Below are 21,388 nucleotides of genomic sequence, written 5' to 3'. Positions count from 1 at the left end.
TTTTTTAAAGATTTTATTTATTAGAGAGAGAGAGAGAGAGAGAGTGGGGAGGGGCAAAAGGGAGAGGGGAAGAGGGAGAAAGAATTTGAAGCAGACTCTGCAATGCTGGCTCCATCTCAGGACTGCAAGATCATGACCTGAGCCAAAACTAAGAGTCAGACACTTAACCAACTGAGGCACCCAGGTGCCCCCAGAGAGCCATTTTACGTCTTCAAAGTGTTTTTGCCTCTCTCTGCTTTCCTCCTTTCTTCCTTTTTTTTTTAAAGATTTTTTTTTTAATTTATTTGTCAGACAGAGAGAGAGAGTGAGCACAAGCAGGGGGAATGGCAGGCAGAGGGAGAAGCAGACTCTCGCTGATCAAGTTGCCTGACACAGGGCCATCCCAGGACCCTGGGATCATGACCTGAGCCAAAGGCAGATGCTTAACTGACTGAGCCACCCAGGCGTCCCTTTTCTTCCCTTTTTTATTCCTTTCTTTCTTTTTATTTGTTTTACAAGTAATTCCTATTATCCTTTTCTAGCTCAATATGGATTGGGAGGTAGGGATGTAGTTTACAATGACTGAGTTAGGCACTTCACAGTTGTTCCCTGGTATTTCTGCACTACTCCCAGTTTTCTTTTGATTCTCATCTTGACACTGCAAACCAACTGTACTATTTGTATTTTATCACAGCAGAAAACCTATTTTTAATTACTAGAGAGCTATGCTGTCCATTGTGAGAGTCACTAGACTCATATAGTGGCTATTTAAACTTAAATTTATTAAAATAAAATTAAAAATTTCTGTATCTTAGTTGTATTGGCCACATTTTAAGTACTCAACAGCCACATGTAGGTATGGGCTTCTTATCGGACAATGTCAATAGAGAATGAATCCATCATTGCAGAGATTTCTATTGGACAACACAGGCCTGAAGACCCCTACATTTAAAAGAAGCATGAAATTCTTTAAATATTTTATATGCCAAAGGCAAAAAAGATGAGGCGTTTTATTTTTTAATTCATTTTTTATTTTTTAAAGACTTTATTTATTTATTTGTCAGAGAGAGAGAGAGAGAGAGAGCGCACAAGCAGGGGGAGCGGCAGGCAGAGGGAGAAGCAGGCTCCCTGCTGAGCCAGTGGCCCGATGTGGGGCTCCATCCCAGGATCCTGCGATCATGACCCGAGCTGAAGGCAGACAATTAACCGACTGAGCCACCCAGGCGTCCCAGATGGAGTGTTTTAATAGTTGATTTTTTGTTTTTTGGTTTTTGGTTTTGCTTGAGGAATCTAAGTCTAGTGAGATTTGGTAATTGAAACTAAGTCCAGTGATATGTAAAACTGACGTGGGCAGGTCTTTCTGCCACTACCCCATCCTTCCACTTCTTTCTGACTCTCGGTTGCAAGGACTTGGGACTAGCTCAAGCGTAAAAGGGGATTCAGTTCAGAGACACAGGAGCATCCAAGGACAGGAGTACAGCTCAGGATTGGAACACACTGGAGCCTAAACCTCAAGTCTTATCAGCATTCTATCTGCTCTTCTCTTTATACCTGCTTCATTTTGGTTTCTCCCGGCAGACTGGCTTACACTGCTTTTCCACTCCACGATACAGCAAGCATGACCACCAAAAGTTCTGGAGGTTATATTTTCTCCATTCAATACACCAGCCAGGTTGAGGTTAGACTCTTTTTAGTGCTCATTCCAAACACTTCTGGGATGGTGCTCAGTGGTCTAACTTGGCTCAGGTGTCTATTCCTGGTCCAGCTGGCTATGATTGCGGGCAGGGTCAACCGTAGCGGCAGAAGCCCTGCTGTTGTGGCCATGTGGTTCAGAGAGTGGGACAGGAACCAGGAAAAGACACAGAACTGGGCAGCTAACCCTATGGGAAGCCACTACAATTCTCAATCTACCATTTGGTGGCCCAGAACTCCCTGCTTTGGTCCTTTACCTGCGCTTTCCCTCCCTGAGCTATACATGAATACCTTGTATTTCTACATCCTCCTCTAATCAAAGTTTCCCTATCTTGTGTACCAATATAATAGGATTCTGCTAGGTGACCAATGAATCTGATGTAGACAGCAAAGCAGAGCAAAGATTTCAGATAAACCCAGAATATCAGTTTTCTCATCTGATAAGTAGGGGTAATATTACCTAAACTGAGACAGTGTTGTGAGATTAATAATTATATACTAATAGAGATAAATAATCATAATGTTTATTCCCTTCTATGTAATACATTTGCAGTTTAACCTGGATCTTAACGAAAATAATATATCATGGGAATCTCAAACACTATGTCAGAGAGGCAGTGGGGTGATAGAATCTTTGGGACCGTCAGATCATATAACATAAAACTTAATCCTGTTTCTTACATCCAGATTGATCTTACATAGAACTCAGATTTGAAAATCATGTATATAATATTTTTTACAATTTGAAGGGGAGGATGTATATGATCTTGAGCACAACTCTGTGCCAGTTTCTTCATCTGTAAGATGGGGTAATGATAGCTACTCTTTCATTGGGTTGTTTTGAGGATTAAATGACTTATACATAAAATGCTTAGAACAGAGCCTAGCAATAATAAATACTATATAAATGTTAACACTGGTTATTATTCTTTAATGGATTGTTTCCTAAATTGTAGGTTGCATGCATTAGTAGTGAAATATAAAGTAGTGAAATATAAAGATTCAGAATAGAGAGTAGACTATCAGAGAACATTACTCCATAGTAAGGGTATTACTGTGGGTTGTGATAAATATTCCCCAAAGCTTGGTACAATGCTACCAACCTGTAATTTCAATATTTGCTTTTTTTTTTTTTTTTTGGCTAATTTGAATCTGTCCTTACAGCTTATGAGCACCTTATTCTTGGTGCTCACACCAAGAAGAGTGAGGAAATGAAGAATGGAAACCCCAGTGATGTGGGTCAAATGCATGTCCTACTAACCCCTGTTCTGCCACTGATCAGCATAGTGGTTTGGCTTGTAACCTAAACTCTGCCTCAACTTCTCTTTTGTTGAAAAGGGAATTTCTTGTATGTATCTCATAGGAAAATGTGAAGCATTTTGAGCTACTTATAGTCTAGCACCACAATTAGACAACACCTCTTGCCTCGCAGGTTTCAAATCATAGCTTGGCAATATCATAGGGCTAATTATGACTTTTTTTCCTGGAAAAGAGAAAAGGTCTCGGATTTGCAGTAAGTCAAACTTTGCCACACTTTCTAAACACTCATGAAATTCCTAGAATTGACAATGAAATACACTTCATGTGTCTGTTACGTTGATTTTAGAGTTTGTTGCAATTTATACACTGAAAATTCAAATACTTCTAACATGATCTTTCTCTGTTTTATCCTTTCTGGCTATTCCTTTTTGCTTTCTTCCTCATACTTCCTTTCCAGTTTCACAGAGCCCAAGTGAAAGCCTGAAAAGAAAAAAAAAAAAAAAAAAAAACACAAAGAAAACAAAGTGCTGCATGAAACTATTGGGAAGAGGAGGTTAATAGTTTTTAAGTATCTAGTTCTCATCTTATTTAAGGCATGAAAATAGGGATTAGGATCTTGTAGATATAGTACTGATTTGGCAGATAAGAGAAGCAAGACTAGGCAATGAGGTGAAAGAACTCTGCACCAGCAGGGACAGTAGCATTAAACTAATATGGGGCTTAAAGTGCACTGGGTTTGGGGGGTGAAGGGGGTGGGGTGGGAGAGTGTAGGTACGGAAGGGGGGAGGAGGGATAGGTAGGAAAAAGAAGAGAGTGCTGTGAGGAAGTTAAAGAGCATCAGCATCGTCATAATTCAGACAAGCAGAAATAAATGAAAAGCTACAGAAAACAATGAGGTGGAAAAGGAAATAGTTGAGATTCTTTTGTGAAATTGAAGGACCTTGTAGCATCTGATTTGCTGCTAGAAAATATGTCAAACAAGTTTTTTTTGTTGAAGATCAAGGAGAGGGGCACTAGAACCATCAAGCTACAACTGGTTTTTCTTCCTTGGAAAAGAGCACAAGGGGGTGTAAACAAAAACACAAGCCAGTGTTTGTGTGCTCTGTTAACATTTATTTGACCTTTCTTCCCCCTCCTTCATGAAAATAAAATTACTTTACATTGAGCGTTTGCACTTTACTCTATCCTTTTCATTTTCATATTCTTCATAATTAATATTGGCAGGTCATTATCAATAGATGGGTAAATGGAGACAAGAGGAAAGCATTTGCCCCAAATCATTTATCAGGTCACAGGTCAGAACTAGTCTTTGAATTTATAACCTTTGAATTCTTGGTTTCTCTTATTACCAGAGAGTTATAACGAATGAAGAAGTTCTAGACCATCTAGTACCAGTTAGTTTGGATCTTCTAGCTGTACTGCTTAATGGAAGATGAGACAATGGGTAGGCTCTCCCCTCCAATCATTTGGAATTATTATTATTATTTTTTAAAGATTTTACTTATTTATTTGACAGAGAGAGATAGCGACAGCAGGAACACAAGCAGGGGGAGTGGGAGAGGGAGAAGCAGGCTTCCCGCGGAGTAGGGAGCCCAGATGTGGGGCTCAATCCCAGGACCCTGGGATTGTGACCTGAGCCAAAGGCAGCTGCTTAATGACTAAGCTACCCAGGCTCCCCTGGAATTTTTAAATGCACACAGGCACACACTCTCACAGTGGTCTTGCTCAGCTCCTGCTGGCAGCCAACAAGGTGAGGTAGGAGGCCACTGGAAACCTATCTAATAGCTATTTACTAACCAATACTTGAGTTGACTTTTCAACACTGATGAAGACCATCAGTATATGGGAATTATAACATTCATTACCTTACAGTGCTTATTTTTTCTACGGATTGTATTCTCTGTGTCCACTTCATTCTGAGATAGAGAACCATTATCATTTGCTTCTGTGTTCTTTTTTTCCTATTATACAATCAATTTTGCTGATAATTCCTGAAAATCTTTAAGTCAGCCTGCAAAAATTTGGCTTAGAAAGAGCCTCCCCATCTGCATGAGACCTCTGTAAATGTACCCTGCTTAGCTTCACTTGTATTCAAAACTGTACCTTTGAGGCTGAGATGTTGGGAATTCGAGGGCAAAGTGAATTTTAATTTGGTACGTTTTGTACTTTGATGAATAATGAGGAAAAAAAATGCCCTCCAAGCTTGACTGGTTCTAGCTACATTTGCCTGTCACTATTTCTCAAACCATTGTACATAAAATAACAGGCACAAAAGATCCTTCCCTCAAAAAATAGATTCCTGGGGAAAGCAAATCAAAAGAACAGTAGAGGGGATAATGCGTTTGATTTCTCAAAAGTCTATTTACTGTCCAGTTTATTTTGGTCCTTAGGCCTTTGGACATACTAGCAAGTAATTATTTTTATGGCTGATAAAATGAGTACTAAACATTTATCATTAATTGCCGTTTGGAATCACTTTTTTAAAAATCTGTCATTTTCGTTCCCCAAAATTGTTTCTTCTCGAGAGATACCAGCCAGGTGCCAAGAGTTGCCCGGATGCCAGGTCTCAGGACTGTCCAGTCTTCCACACTGGATCTGCAGCCGGGCCTGCTAAATATTCTCGCGGTTAGAAAATCTATCCCCCAGACTCACAGATGCTGTTCTCCCCCCACTGGCTCTGCACAGAACATCATTATCTTTGCCGAGCTTCAGTCTCTATGGCAATAACAGATGGGAAGTGCTGCGGAATTATTCATGTTCCGCAAAGGAGACAGTCAAGAAGGAGGGGAAGGTGGGGGGTGGGCGAAGGGGCACGACCCGGGAGCACGACGTCGGGGGCGTAAGAACGGGAACGTGGGAGTGGGGCGAATGAGAGGTTTGTGAGCCTTTGGCAGGCCTCCTGGGAGGAAAAGAGGGGAAAAAGAAAATCTGTGAGCACAGGACTATTCCCAGTCGGCTAGCTCCAAATGCGGACCCCGTAGGAGCGACCTCGAAGCAGTCAAACCAGGAGATATTGGACAAAAATGGGCGAAAAGGGGGGGGGGGGGGGGGGAAACCCGAGACGAAGCTCGAGTCTTCTGAATTCTGTGCAGTGTAACTCGGTGGACTATTTCGGTTCCTGATCTTGCGGTGGGGTGGAGAAAAGGGGATTTCTTGGTGTTTCGAAATATGACGGAGCAACTCGGCAGAGTTTAATATGCTAATTGGCTATCCTGGGAACACTGACCGAGAAGACCACTCTGCTCGCCCCTGAGGGTCAAAGCCGAAAGCTCCTAGGTCGTACCTTTCCTCATCTCATTTCGTGTTCCCCGCTAAAACAAAACCCAAATAATAAGAAGCCCTCAGTAAACACTGTAGAAACCTGTAATTTCTAGCTCCTTTTTGGAACCGAGGGAGAAGCCTAGTGGGGAGAGAGGGTGGGGGGAGGGAGGCTGAGAAGTAGGGACAAAAATGTTTTCTCTCGGTTTTGCCGGAACTTTGGCCAGCTCTCCAGCCTGGCCGGATGGCGGATGGAGGTCAGCCGGGGAAGGCGTCTGGGCGGAGGCCGCCCGAGCAAGGCGGGGGCCGCCGAGGTGGGGCGGAGCGCAGGCAGCTGGCAGGGCGGCCCGCGGGCGGGAGGCCCCGCGGGGGCGGGGGGGGCAGCCCCGGCGCGCCCGGGAGAGCAGGGCCCACACCGGGGGCGCTGCAGGGCGGCCGCCACCCGGCTGCCTCCAGGGCGGGGCGGCCCAGCTGTGGCCTCGCGGGGGCGGGGGGAAGGTCGCCGGTGCCTGACCTCGGGCGGCGGCGCTCTGCCGGGCGGGCCCTGCCGGCTGCTGGGGTCGCGCACAGTGCACCGCGCGGCCGCCCTGCCCCCTCTCTCCCCGTCGCGCGGCAGCCGAGCGGCCAGGGCGCCCCGGGGTCTGGCCCGTCACCACAGAGCAGCGGGTGGGGCGGGGGGCGGGGCGGGGGCGGCCCCAGACAGCCGGCTGGGCGACTCGAGGAAGGAAGGAGGGAGGGCGGCGGTGGGGGGTGGGGCGGGGAGGGAACATCCTGTCTGCGCCGGGTGCACCGCAGACAGCGCCGCGCGCCAGCCGCCCAGACGGCGCGCGAGGCCAGGAGCGCCGGGCGCGCGCTTGGGGGGAGGGGCGCGCGCGAGGCGACGGGGCGAGGGGGGAGCCCTAAGGAGCCACAATAGGCCAGACGGCGCGCGCGTCCCCGAGGGGCTGGGAGCCGAGAGGCGGCGGCGGCAGCGACGCCAGCGGGGCCGCGCGCGCGGTGCCGCCGCTGGCTCCGTTCCCCACCCCTCCCCCTACCCGCCGCCCTCGCTCTCCCCCGGGCGGCCGGAGACGGCGGCGGCGTCTGCGGGAAGCCGTGTGTCTCCGCAGTGACGTGGGCGGGCCGAGGGCTCGGTGACGTCAGAGGGCTGTGTGTAGCGATGTGTGTGGGGTTCGGAGCGGCGCCGGCACAGCCGAAGGGAGCGGGCGAGCGGCGGCGGCTGGCACAGGTGCGGCCCCGGCTCGCGGTGAGGACGCGGCGGGCGCGGCGGGAGGCAAGGGGCGCGCGGCCTCCGGGGAGCCCGACGGCGGTGCTGGGGGTAGTGGGGAGTTAACAAAGCTCGTTGAGCTACTCCGGGCGCGGAGGCCGGAGTCTGGGGCCCGGATGCGCGGGTCCTGGGTGGTGTCGGGGCCACAGAGGGCGCGGGGCGGGTGTCCCACGGCGGATCATGCCTCGCTGACCCTAGGCGGTGGGCGCGGACGCGGGAAGGGCGCTGCACTTGACCGGAGCCGTCGGGACCCCGGAGACCCGGACGCCCGTCACTCCCCCCACCCTCCCCCAGCCGCCTGTCTGCACTCCTCGGGGATGCCCCGGGCGTCTGTCGGCGCCCAGCGGCGCGGGGATCCCGACTAGGCGCCCCACCCGCCTGCAAACCCTTCTCCCTTCTGGCCCCGGGCATGCGGGGGAGGTGCAGTCTTAGGGGTGCTGGGGTAACACCCGAGAACTTCCCGGGGAGAGGGTACGCGGGGGATTTCCACAGTCCTCCCCGCGACCCCCGCAGTGGGGCAGTGTTGGGAGGACACTTGAGGTTGTCCCGAGGCTGTGGGTGGGGGTTGGGGGACTCCTCTTCCTCCACTTCCCGCCCCCCCCCCTTGCACAGCCTAAGGCGTCCCGGGTCCCTTGTCCACCACTCCGCCCTCCCCCTCGGGTTTGTGACGGGTGGGTGGATTTGCGTGGGCTGAGGATTTCAGGGTTTGGGGGCTCCCCATTGTAGGTCATGCCTCCTGCCCTCTTTCTCGGCCTGCGTTGGCTGAGGTGTTCCTGTGGTGGGCGAAAGTCAGAACATTGGCTAGTGGCCTTGGTCCGTAACCCTTCGGGTATATTTTAAGGTAAACTGCTGGGAGTTTGGGAGGCAAAAATTTCTGTTTATTGGATTTCTTTCGGAAAAGAAGGAAGGAAGTGGAAGAAGAATCTTTTCTTTTTCCCTCTTCCTCCATTTGCATTCTTTGTGAGGTCTGTCTGCCTTGTGTTTTTTGTCCGGGATTAGTCTTGTTAAGGATGGAGATTCCCAGGAGTGGTGTCTATAGCTTTTGGCTTCCATTAAGCAAATTCACTAACCTTTTAAAGGGAAAGTTAATTTTTGCCTACAGTCATTCCAGAAAAAATAGCATACACTGACTAGGTGAATTAATGCACTTAAAATTGTAACTTAGTTACATATGGTAGATATGTTAACTCCTATCTGATTTTTTTTTTTTTTTTGGATGAAACTGGTATATTTTTTTTAAAATTAAGGGATGAAGTAAGGGATTATTGTAGTTAAAATGGCATAACTGAGAAAGCCTCTGGTACTGAGTTTTGGGTGAGATGATCTATTTAAGGTTCTTCCTATTCTGAGTTGGAGTAGCCCTTTCTCTTTTGAGGGATGTTATTGCTCCCTTTACTCATTCGCCAAGTTGCTTTCCTGTTTAAATGAAGTTCTTCTAGTTAACTGGTGTTAGATTTAAAGAAATTGCTCAAGTGTCACCTTTGGTAAAGTGAACTCGGTATAAGATTAAGAAACTAGTTTCAAACTGACCCTTTGGCCTCTGGAGCAAATTCAGATGTAACTCTCTCCCACCCCTTTATCTTCCAGATTAATTAAAAGAAGAATGAACAGTAATCCATGAAGATAGCTGGGCAGTTTTTCTTTAGGTATCATTTTTAATTGTAGAAGTTCAAGTGGAGTCAGAAGCTCTTCTTACTGGTGTGAGCCTTCAGTTTGTCAACACAGACCAGAGCATCACTTTTAGAGAAGATACTTTTTTTTTACCCTTTTTTGGTGTCCCTGGTGCCAAAAACTAAATTTGGGTTTGTGTCTAGGTTTTATGACACAAGTAATCACAAACTTTTCACATGTTTTGCTTAAAACCAAACCAAATCATTGCATTGATTCTGGACTTCTTGAATTGAGAGAATTGATAAGGTTTATTTTAATGCATATATTTGAAGAATTAAGAAAGAAGGCTTCCTCAGAGGTGTGCCTCACAATTATATTCTTTATTTTTAGAGACAAAAGAAGAAAGTTTATAGCACTGGCAGTGAAATTATACTAGAGTAGAAGCAGAACCAAATAAAGTTGCAAAATCTATCAGGTAATTTAGGGAGATTTCTCTTTGAAAATTTAAATTTTCTGGGAGTAAGTTACCATAAGTACTGATATACGTTGGTTTTCTCTCTTCGAATGAGTGACTAAAGAACAATGCAAATTTCAGACTTACTTATTTAACCTAACCGTTGTTAGCCATGGCAAACCTACAGACAAATTTTTCCTTGGTTCAAGGCTCAAATAAAAAACTGAATGGGATGGGAGCTGATGGCAGCCCTCCAGTGAAAAAAATGATGACAGACATTCACGCAAATGGGAAAATGATGATCAACAAGATGCCAACAGTGAAGAAGGAACACTTGGATGACTACGAAGTGCCAATGGAAACTGATGGGGAACATGTGAAGCGAACCTGTGCCTCTGTGCCTGAACCCTTACATTTAAATCCCAGTTTGAAACACACTTTGGCGCAATTCCACTTAAGTAGTCAGAGCTCTCTGGGTGGACCAGCGGCATTTTCTGCTCGGTATTCCCAAGAAAGCATGTCACCTACTGTATTTCTGCCTCTTCCATCTCCTCAGGTTCTTCCTGGCCCCCTGCTCATCCCTTCTGATAGCTCCACAGAACTCACCCAGACTGTGTTGGAAGGGGAGTCTATTTCTTGTTTTCAGGTTGGAGGAGAAAAGAGACTCTGTTTGCCCCAAGTCTTAAATTCTGTTCTCCGGGAATTTTCACTCCAGCAAATAAATACAGTGTGTGACGAATTGTACATCTATTGTTCACGGTGTACCTCAGACCAGCTTCATATCTTAAAGGTCCTGGGAATACTCCCATTCAATGCCCCATCCTGTGGGCTGATCACATTAACTGATGCACAAAGACTATGTAATGCTTTATTGCGGCCACGCACTTTTCCTCAAAATGGTAGTGTACTTCCTGCTAAAAACTCATTGGCCCAGTTAAAGGAAACTGGCAGTGCCTTTGAAGTGGAACATGAATGCTTGGGCAAATGTCAGGGTCTGTTTGCACCCCAGTTTTATGTTCAGCCTGATGCTCCATGTATTCAGTGTCTGGAATGCTGTGGAATGTTTGCGCCCCAGACGTTTGTGATGCATTCTCACAGATCACCTGACAAAAGGACTTGCCACTGGGGCTTTGAGTCAGCCAAATGGCATTGCTATCTTCATGTGAACCAGAAATACTTAGGGACACCTGAAGAAAAGAAACTGAAGATAATTTTAGAAGAAATGAAGGAGAAATTCAGCATGAGAAATGGAAAGAGAACTCAATCCAAGGCAAGTTTTGTTTTGTTTTGTTTTTTAAATAGTAATTTTGAATAATGGCAGTAGTTTACCTTGAAATCAAGTCTATATTTAGACTATTACTTAACCTGTGCGTTAAGAAACTGTTACTGCTCATGCAACAGCGACAAACAATACTGATCTATGTAATGTGTTATGTTTGTATTACACATTTTAGGCTATAAAGTGCTTTCCTGTGTGTGTGCTCATTTGATCTTCCAAACAACCTAGTGCAAGAAGTAGGATTATTCCCATTCTACAGATAAAGAGAATGAGGCTCAGAGAGACCAAGTGGCTTTCCCAAGATTATATAGCCAGGGAGTGGAGGATTTGGGGCTTCTTTCTCAAGTGATGTTCTCTTTCTTTTTCACACATCCTGCTTTTTGATGACTAGATCTGTTGTTGTCCCAGGACTCAAGATAATTTACACTTTGGTGTTATTTCCATTTGCAAATGGTATAATAGCTAGCCAAAACAATTCTGACTGTGGGCTTCAAACAGCATTTTTCAGAGGTAGATCTTGGATTTGTGACATTGTTTCTCTATCTGGATATTCAGGCTTGATCAGTATTGGAAATTAATGGAAAAGGTGGCTTTATCTGAAGAATTTGTGATTTTCTTTTTTTAAAAGAAAAATAACTTTAAAAAATTGTGACAGCTAGAATAAAAAGATTATTTTAGACTAAATATTAACATACAAACTTGTCAGCAAAGAGATCTTAAGTAGTATATTTCCAACACATTATCTGGTAACTAAGATCTTTATTCTAAGAGTTTGAATGTCTGGGTAAAACAGGATTTGGATTATTAAATATTCAGTTTGTTGATCTGGTTTTTATATGTATTTTTCTACTTGATTAAAACCAGATACTAGCTAGCACTATTTAACACTTAAAAAGTGGCAGAGATTGTTCTTGAGCAGTTTTACATGTATAATTTTATTTGATTCGTACAACAAAAGATTCGCTATGTTTCATCTTAAGAGTCTAATTTTTCCACTATTAGTTTTTATTTCTTGAAATCATCTCTGCCTTTTCTACTTCACAGAAGACATGAATGAGGTGTATTAAATGACTGAAGCTTATTCACAGCAACCTTAGAACTTGGGCTAGAATCTAAGATTTGGTGTCGTGTGCTTTATTACAGTTCCTTTAAGGTTTTGAGGGAAATTTAGTTACAGTTTAGTTATAAAACTGTGATTTGCTTCTGAAGCTCAAGAAGGTAATTTTAGACTCTAATTCAGGATAGTTTGCTACTTGCTGCTTCCAAAGGGTCAACACTTGGAAATTCCGTGTCTGTGGCTCCTAGATAAGTTTATATTGTTCATGTGCAGTTATTGACTGATTTTGAAGCAGGATTGACCTCAAGCCGGTTCTCAAATTGCTGGACTTGCTTACCAGCTGGATTGGTCCCACGCTGAAGCTTGTGCTTGGAAATTATCTATATTCTCAAAATGTGGAATGCCCCTTTTGATATTTATGATACCTTGCCCTAAGCTAATTAGAGGCCCTACTCTTACGTGTCCGTAGGTGACCACATTATTTGCCAGATATTCTTGCTCCAATCTTCATTGCTCTGACATAAGCATTTTTGGGATGAACTACTTTGCCTGATAGTCCTGCTCTATGTTTGTGAGAAAAACATTTGAGAACCATCATAAAGGTTAAAAAGAAAAAGATGATGAATTTACTTAACTGAAACTGAATGTGCTAGGGTTGGGGTAAAATTGAAACCATTCTTCATCTGGATGTAGCCCTTTATTGTCTCAGAAATTATTAATTTGAATTCATTTTTTAATTTGAGGAAGGTGTGAGATTTTTCTCCCACCTTTTGGCTATGTTATCTTTTTGCAGGATTTACTTCAGTGTTTTAGGTATTTTGGTATTATTTCCAGTTTTATGTGAATTGTAAGCAATTTAAGGGAATTTAAGAAAATTTCTAGCAATCAGATCTTTAAGAAAGAAGACTTTTGGGTTCACGTGTAATACATACTTGAGTGGTTTATTATGCTTGCCACTTCATATTTTGAAAATTTACTCCTTAAAACTTTGTGAGGTAGTTCTTGCTTGAAGGTCTGTGATCAAGGTTTCTCGTATGAGAAACCAGTCCCAGATGTGTCACATGTTCCTGGTTGTATAACTATTGGGTGATAGAATCAGGAGTTGAATGCAGTTCTTCTGACTGAAGTCTAGTAATTTTCAGTGCTTTTTCCTAAAGCAAACTTAGTAGTAGAAACTGAATTTTGAGAAACATTAACTTTTCTTATCAATTTCCCTTAGTATATTGGTTCATAACCTCTATATTAACTTGAATTAAAGACTGAGGTATTTAACTGGGAGGGGGGCTAGGAGATATCCTTGACTGGGGAACATTTATTATTATCTTCTGTGAGTCAGTGAGTTGGTTGCCAAATAAACCAAATAGACCCAGAGGAAGCTCATTTGAAAAAGTCAAGACAAGCTTTCTTCTTCTTCTTTTTTTTTTAAATAGAAGAGTATACTAAATATATTAATCTCTCATATAAAGAACATTAATGTTTAGTGTAAATACTAATGTAATTCAATATGTTTATATAGTTAATATAGTCAAAGTATTGTTTTAGATTAAAAAAACAAAATTATGAAACTCAATAGGCAGTTGATTGAAATGTAGCAACTGTTAAAAATTATTTCCAAGGATGGAAATTTATTAGTAATGATCACCGAACTATTTGCATGACTAATAGCTACATTTAATTTGCATGGTTAGTAGCTGTATTTAGATGGAAGAAATAAGTGGTATAAAGTCAGTATAGAGGAACTGGCTCTATGTAGAAACTAAAGGTATATTTTGAACTCTTTCTTACTTAGGTCATGACAAGAAACACATTTGATTTTAGATCTGCCTAGGTGGCTTTGCAAAATGGTGTTCTTAAACTGTTTATTTCTTCATATCACCAAGCTTTTTGTGCTTTTTGTTAGAAATAAGGTTATTGTATTTTACAGTGTGTGGATGTATGCAAGAATGTTATATTTCTTTTCCACATCTTCAGTGGGTATTATTTATTTGGTCTAATTCTGATTTTGTTGTTTGTACATTTTTGTCTATGGAAAAAAGGTTGCTAAACAAATTGCCCATTAAAAAAAAAATATTTGAGAGAAAGAGAGAATGAAAGAGAGCACGTGTGAGTGGGGAGAGAGGCAGAGGGAATCTCAAGAGGAATGCCAAGCAGACTCCATGCCATGCCCAGAGCCCAATGCAGGGCTTGATTCCATGACCCTGAGATCATGGCCTGAGCCGAAATCATGAGTGGGACGCTTAGCTGACTGAGCCACCCAGATGCCCTGCAAATTGGTTATTTGTAAATAAAATTTGAAGGGTGATATTTACTTAAGATTATTTTCAAGCATAGTAGAAAAGTCCACTTGTAGTCATAGGTGGTTCTTTACTGTTAAAGAATGTGGTTGACAATCTTTAAGTTAAGGATGGTGTATACCCTTATATATTTTTTTGAAGATTTATTTATTTTAGAGAGGGAGAGAGTATGTGTGTGCACATGAGCTCATGTGCACCTGTGTACAAGGGGCGGGGAGGGGCAGAGGGAGAGAATCCCAAGCAGACTTTTTGCTGAGTGTGGAGCCTGATTTCAGCTCCATCCCACAACCCATGAAATCATGACCTGAGCGGAAACCACCAGAGTCAGTTGCTTAACCGACTGAGCCACTCAGGTGCCCCATGTCCTGATTTTTTTTTTTTAAAGTAAAATTTAGATTCTAACATTTAGACTGGACTACTCTTAAGTAAGTAAAATAATATGGTTTTTACTCTGCTTAGGGAAAAAAACCCCCTACAGATTATCTATGATGCAAATAAATAGATGATCTAAAGATATTAACTAGATCGTTTTTTTAAAACCCATTAAACATTTTCCTACTTTGAGTTTTGCCTTTTTCTTTCAGTTCATCATTTCTGCAGAGGTCATTGGAATAATAATAGTACAAAAAAATTTTCCCATCTTGTAAACTGTTTTCTTCTGTTTAGGAAATGCGTTTCTTAGTCCAAATCTAAATGAGGTAAGGAAATACACTAGAGAGAATGGGCAACTACAAACAGTAGTGTTGAGACAAAATGTGTTCCAGTAATAGTTGGGGCAGATTTGGTGGTAATTTTTATATCAGTGATATAGTGTGCATTTTGTGATTAGCATAAATTTTGATTAAGTGGGGATAAATAAGGTTAGAATCAGATGAAGTGTTTGTGCTCATATGGAGGACCAGTATGAATATTTTTATCTGACTTTCTAAAATTAATAACTAACTTCCTGAATTTAGAGACTATCTTTTTCTTATTTTCCCAGGACATAGTTTAGTGCTTGGCACGTCAAAGGCACTCAGCGAATTCCTTTTTTTAACTGAATAAATTTTTTTTTGAAGATTTTACTTATTTATTTGACAGAGAGAGACAGTGAGAGAGGGAACACAAGCAGGGGGAGTGGGAGAAGGAGAAGCAGGTTTCCCGCTGAGCAGGGAGCCCTATGCGGGGCTCCATCCCAGGACCCAGGATCATGACCTGAGCCAAAGGCAGATGCTTAACGACTGAGCAACCCAGGCGCCCCATTAACTGAATAAATTTTTGAAAAGCAACACTGCATTATATTTTAGAATATGTGGAGTTTTTTGGAAAAATGATGGTTTGATCTGGAAATAAACACATAATGTAATTTGCAGATAAACTGTTGAATGAGATAACTGATCCAATACGAGAATGGAAGTGAAAGCATTTTGGAAGAGTCTAGGAATGTAGGGTGGTGCTTCAAACTATTATTGAAATATTTATTAATGTGTATTTGGGGACTTTTCCTTTCTCCAAACATTTTTTTTTTTAAGGTTTTATTTATTTATTTGACAGAGATAGAGAGCACAAGTAGGCAGAGAGGCAGGCAGAGGGAGAGGGAGAAGCAGACTCTCCACTGAGCAGGGAGCCCAAAGTGGGGCTTGATCCCAGGACCCTGGGATCATGACCATAGCCGAAGGCAGCCGCTTAACCAACTGAGCCACCCAGGCGCCTCTCTCCAAACATCTTTTTGACTTAACTTAGAATTATGTGAAGATATTTCTAACACAAATAAAATAACTGAGTATTGGGTTCATATGTATCTCACTCTTAGTTATTTGTACACAGTAATTATACTAGTTGGATATTTACTTACTAAAACAAAGTTACGCAAGAAGAAAAGTGTGAAACGGGTCTATTATAAGAATTACGTTAAGGACGGTCCAATAAAATCTTTAGAATGGCTTTGGGAATAGTGCCCCCTTATGGTTTAGAAAATACAGAGCCTATATTTGTTTTTACCACTAAAAAATGATAAAAGTTATAAATGTTAACATTTTTCAAAAGGCTTCTGATAAAAAACTTAGAAGTTTATTCTTTTTGGTCTGAGAAATTGGAAAAAATTAAGAAACTTGAAGAAGAAAAAGGGTACACCTGAATCAATGTGTAGGCAGCCAATAGTGTTCTCATAGCTGTGCATACATTATGATTTTGCCACTGGGAGAACAAGGAAGTAATCAAGAATTGGGTTAATTTCAGTCCTTTTAGAGTTCTGGGAGAGGAAAGTGTGGAGCCAGAACTCAACTTGTTCAAGTAAAGAGGTGGAACTAGTTTGGGAATAGCTTTAGTAATAGCTGGAACCTGTATTTTGTCTACATGCAGAATTTTGGTCTAATGAAGGTTCATACATAAAATAACTTAGGGATTTCATTAGACTACAAGAAGCAAAAAAAGAAAATATATAATTAAATTCTAACCTTAAGGTACGGTTTGCCTCAGTCACTAAATAAAGTTGTGTTTTGTTTTTTTTTTTTTAATTCATGAGAGAGCGAGAGAGAAAGGCAGAGGGAGAAGCAGGCTTCCCGCGGAGCAGGGAGCCCGATGCGGGGCTCGATCCCAGGACCCTGGGATCATGACCTGAGCCGAAGGCAGACGCTCAACCATCTGAGCCACCCAGGCGCCCATCAGTGACTAAATAAAGTATTACAGCACCATGCTAGGCAGAAGAAGGAATGACTAGGAAAAATATAAAATTACTTTTTTAAAAAAAAGATTTTATTTATTTATTTGACAGCACAAACGGGGGAGCGGCAGGCGAAGGGGAGGGAGAAGCAGGCTCCCCGCTGAGCAGAGAGCCCAACTCAGGGCTCACTCCCAGGAGGATCATGACCTGGGGATCATGACCTGAGCCTGTTTAAGCTTAACTGACTGAGCCCCAGGCGCCCAGTTTTATAGGGGGTGGAGGGTGGAGGGTGGCTCCACCTATTTCTAGACTTAGAAGTGCGTCACAGAAATATGTACATAAAGACTAAATGCAGGCCCCCTAGGGCAGGAATTTATCTTCTGGTTTCTGAATCTAGAATGTGGTAGATGTTTAATAAAGGTTTGAATAACTGGATGAAAAGTCTTACTAGCCCTATAAAGTTACCAGTGATTTTCTAGGAGAAAACCAGGTTTAGTTTTAAAGCAAAGCAGCATTTTGTTTTTATTTATGGTATTGAATTTATTTTGAGATTTCAGATAGCACTAAAAGTGCATATTTTGTCTGTGTTATGGGGACAAGGAATACAGAAGTTTAGGAAACTCACTAAAGACCATTTTGGTAACACTAGGGCTTTTATTCCATATTAAAAAGTTTTTTTGGTGTGATTATGAAAGCAGTATAGGCCCATAGTAGTAAATCCTAAACAAGTGCAAAGAAGAAAACAAAATTTCATAATTCATAATTGCAACATAGAGTGGTAATTCCTTTACATACGTAATGCTTTGTAAATCTGCAAAAGCACCTGCACAGTACACAGGTGTTATTAATACAGGACCAGTTGTTGAAATAATACTTTCGAACCAATTATAAGACAGTTCACTTGGAGCAAGGTTTTTCAAATTGGAATTTTTCACTCATGCACCCTTTTTCATCCGGGCTTCCACGAGAGGAAAATTAAGCCCTACAGAAAATGATCTGAGTGATGGTTTCATCAGTTCTCCCAAAGATGGTATATAGTACGGTTCTAAATGCTTTGGAGTGAAGTTGATTCGTTGCATACAATGGATGCCTTGGGGCATTTGGGCTTGTCTCTTGAGAACCCCAGTTGAGAAGGGCCAGGAGGGTTATGAAATCAATTTAGTGGGTCACCAGCATTCAAATAAAATGAAATAGAGTAAAATAAAAAATAGACTACATTGCACATAATAAAATTAATCTACATTTTGATATTGTCAATATACATTAATTGAAGACCAAAATAATCCGAGATCATCATTTTTTAGAAAGAAAAGCAAAACCTTAGACTTATACAGATATTTTAGTGAAAAGATGTATATGACATGGAGATTGCTAAGTTATTGTAATATTAAATGGATTGGACACTGTAGAATTCCAGTATAAAAAAACTTTATTTTTAGGGGCATCTGACTGGCTCAGTTGGAAGAGCATGTGACTCTTGATCTCAGGGTTGTGGGTTTCAGCCCCACATTTGGTGTAGAGATTACTTAAATAAATAAATAAACTTTAAAAATTATTTTTAAAAGTACCAGGAATTTATTAACAGGACTTTTTATCAGTTTGCTCCTTTTTCCTTCACATTGTAAAGGGAGTGGTACTATACTACTGACTTCACATGGTTTTGTTTCCATTTAAGATAATAGTTGCACGTTATAAAAATGTGAGCCTTTGGGGCGCCTGGGTGGCTCAGTGGTTAAGCGACTGCCTTCAGCTCAGGTCATGATCCCCGGGTCCTGGGATCAAGTCCCACATCAGGCTCCCTGCTCGGTGGGAAGCCTGCTTCTCCCTCTCCCACTCTCCCTGCTTGTGTTCCCTCTCTCTTAATAAATAAAATCTTAAAAAAAAAATGTGAGCCTTTGCTTTTCCTGTGCCTTTTTAAGCACGTTAAATTTAAAATTGGCTTTGTGAGGTAGGTGGTATCTTTCAGTGCTGGGGAGCAGCAGACATTGCTATAACTCCTGAAGATCCGTTTTTGGGCAGTTAGTGCTTATATTTCAGTTTTCATTGGGTTGATTAATTCTAATAATTATAAGGAAACAAGGCACAAGACTAAGCCTTAAAATCTCTTTAAGTAGCTATTTGCTACCTTTTAACACTATTCCTGTTTCATTTGTTGAAACACTCATTCACAACATGTTGGAAGTATTGAGGAAACTTGATCCTTTAGTGAGAGATTCAGTTTCTTTCAGTAACTGTTGTGGGCACCTGTGTGGTAGGGTGTCTTTGTGTCCTTCTGAAATCATTTATTGGCCACTTGAATGTCTTAGTATTATAATAAAACGGTAAAAAGACCCTGACAGGTATATTCACTTTATATCTAAGGAGCTATTGCTTAATCATGTGTTTTGTAAGGTTGCTAATGACTTATGTTGGGCTTGTACAAAGTAATGATTATTTAATATGCATTATATTTTACTTCTTATGTAAGCACATCATTAGGATAACCTGTTAAATTTACCAATCTGCTAATTCTTTGTATGCTTACTGTCTCACGAACACCACAATGTAAAAATCTGTATCTTTTATAGCTCTTTATAAATTCTGTTTTTAAAATTTTTTCCACATATTTAAAAAAATTTAATTCTGATTTTTGGTGAGATTTTGGAAATCCCACCAATATCTTGAGGTATTGCCTTGATTTCTTTGGTTCATTAATATTTGTCATTCACTAAAGATAATATTAATCTGATATTGTAATTAAAAACTAGAGTGCTACTTAAAAGCAAAGTTTATTATTGGAGATAAGTCTAGGAATTGTAAAGGGTTTTTATTTATTTATTTATTCCAGTACAAATTGGAATGCTTATATATGAATAGTGCTGAGTGGGTGGGATTGTTTTGTATCTAGAAAGTGGCAACTAAAATGTTTATTGTTTTTTTTTTGTAAATGAAATCAAGTTCTCTAAACTATTTGCCATTGTGAGACTAATAAGCATTGTACTACCAAAATACAATAGTTCTTTATTAAGAAATCTGATTATCAAAGGATCATGTGTATATAACACAGTAAGTTGAAATTTAGAGAAACTCACATAAAACATTTCCTAATTTTTACTTATTTAAGATGAATTCTTCTATAACTCTTTGGGATTGTTTAAATTTTGCTTTCTTAGACATTATTTGTTGTTTTATGACTTAGAGAAAGAACCTTTGAAATGAAATAATATGTCTGAAAAATTTCCTATGTGTTTCAGATGAGGATACCATCTGTTCATTTTGTCATAGATAATGGTGGGGAAGTTGGGCAATAAAAGCATTTAAAAATGTTTAAGACTCCAACTTAAGATACTAAGTGATCTATTTCTCTCCTTTGCCAAGTAATGTAATGTATTCTGTTTTAATGTTTAAATACACAAAGTGAATAAATTTTTCCTACATTGAAAGCTAAGATAAGAGACAATAGATGCTCATATCTTGGTATCTAATTTTTATTCCTGATCAGTAGTAGCATTACTGCTGTGCCATTTAATTATATTGTTCTTTTTTTGAAGACCTAATTTGTATGTTGACACAAATGCAGAATAGATGAGAAAATCTGGCATGCCTGTGAATGTTCTGTTGTATAATATGTGCTTTTCTTAATTGTTTTTAACACACAGGATAAGTTGTTATAAATGTGTTTATGGCTCACCACATGTTGGATAAAATTAAATCCCATCATTTTATCATGGTTAGTGTTGTATATTTCCCCATCAGTTATATTATTTAATTTGTAGATTTGATTTCTAAAAATATGCCCCAGAGACTGTTGGGCTTCTTTGGTACTTCATGGAGTAGAAGGATATTGAGTGTGAAAGAGACTGTCTTCTCAGTTTCAGGATAGCAGAGTAACCTGATAAAAGGCCACTCTGGGAATTAATGAGCTAAGCTGTCATTCAGAATTCATTCAGCAAATATTTATTAGTATTAGGAATACTTTATGCCAAGTGCTAGGTACTGAAAATACAAAAGTAAGGAAGTTGGTCCTTGACCTCAAGCTGCTCTGTTGAATTGGAGGCTGGATAGCCTCTGGTTAGGGATTCTGAATGGGGAACTCAGACATTGGCTAGGGGATTGCACTAAGTGATCTTTAAGGAAGGTTTCTTTAAAATCTCTAGACTGTGATTTTGTTGGGAGGATGGTGTGATATTAGAAAAATAAAATAAAGGACAGAAATTAGAGAGGGATGGGTGTTTAACATGCTAGCAATTATTTATGGTGGCATCTGAAGTTTAGAGACCTGGAAATAAAGATACACAGAGTTTGGATCATGAATAGTAGTAAAACAAATCAAGCTGTAGAGTTTTGAAATGAATGTGATCAAAATTGAGTTAGATTTTTTTTTTTTTAAACTGAGTCAGAGTTCAAGTCAAGATCTTTGGGTGAAGAAGTTTAGAACTTGCTATTTTGAAGATTTGAGATTCCAGATATGATAGAAAAAACTTCTGAATATATAAGTCAATTTTAGTAATTTGAATTTTAAAAAATCTGGAAACAGTTGACATTTTGGGCAGTACATCCAGAATTGTTTTGGATATAAAACTCATTTAAAGTGGAGCTTGCTTTATTTTCTAAACAATG

General features: G+C 41.0%; 1 protein-coding gene across 9 annotated transcripts in view; it reads left to right on the top strand.

Annotated features, from left to right (window-relative positions):
- The first annotated feature begins 7,215 nt into the window (after positions 1 to 7,215).
- The window catches only part of SKIL (SKI like proto-oncogene), a 30,074-nt gene continuing 15,901 nt past the window's right edge, over positions 7,216 to 21,388 (top strand). Inside the window, exons 1-3 of one of the 9 annotated variants that reach the window (XM_064585493.1) lie at positions 7,264 to 7,414; positions 9,041 to 9,099; positions 9,728 to 10,788. In XM_064585493.1, coding sequence (XP_064441563.1) covers positions 9,751 to 10,788 — 1,038 coding nt within the window. In that variant the 5' untranslated portion in view covers positions 7,264 to 7,414; positions 9,041 to 9,099; positions 9,728 to 9,750. Of the gene's footprint in view, positions 7,433 to 8,173; positions 8,295 to 9,040; positions 10,789 to 21,388 lie in introns of those variants that run through there. The other 8 variants (XM_064585484.1, XM_064585487.1, XM_064585513.1 and 5 more) reach the window with 8 other exon arrangements.

The sequence above is a fragment of the Mirounga angustirostris genome, unplaced genomic scaffold, assembly GCF_029215605.1.
Source record: "Mirounga angustirostris isolate CCGP_5_RB_7025 unplaced genomic scaffold, mMirAng1.0.hap1 SCAF_1, whole genome shotgun sequence".
Classification (NCBI taxonomy): domain Eukaryota; kingdom Metazoa; phylum Chordata; class Mammalia; order Carnivora; family Phocidae; genus Mirounga; species Mirounga angustirostris.
The sequence above is the reverse complement of the archived record's forward strand: the minus strand, read 5'-3'. Positions and strand labels throughout refer to the sequence as shown.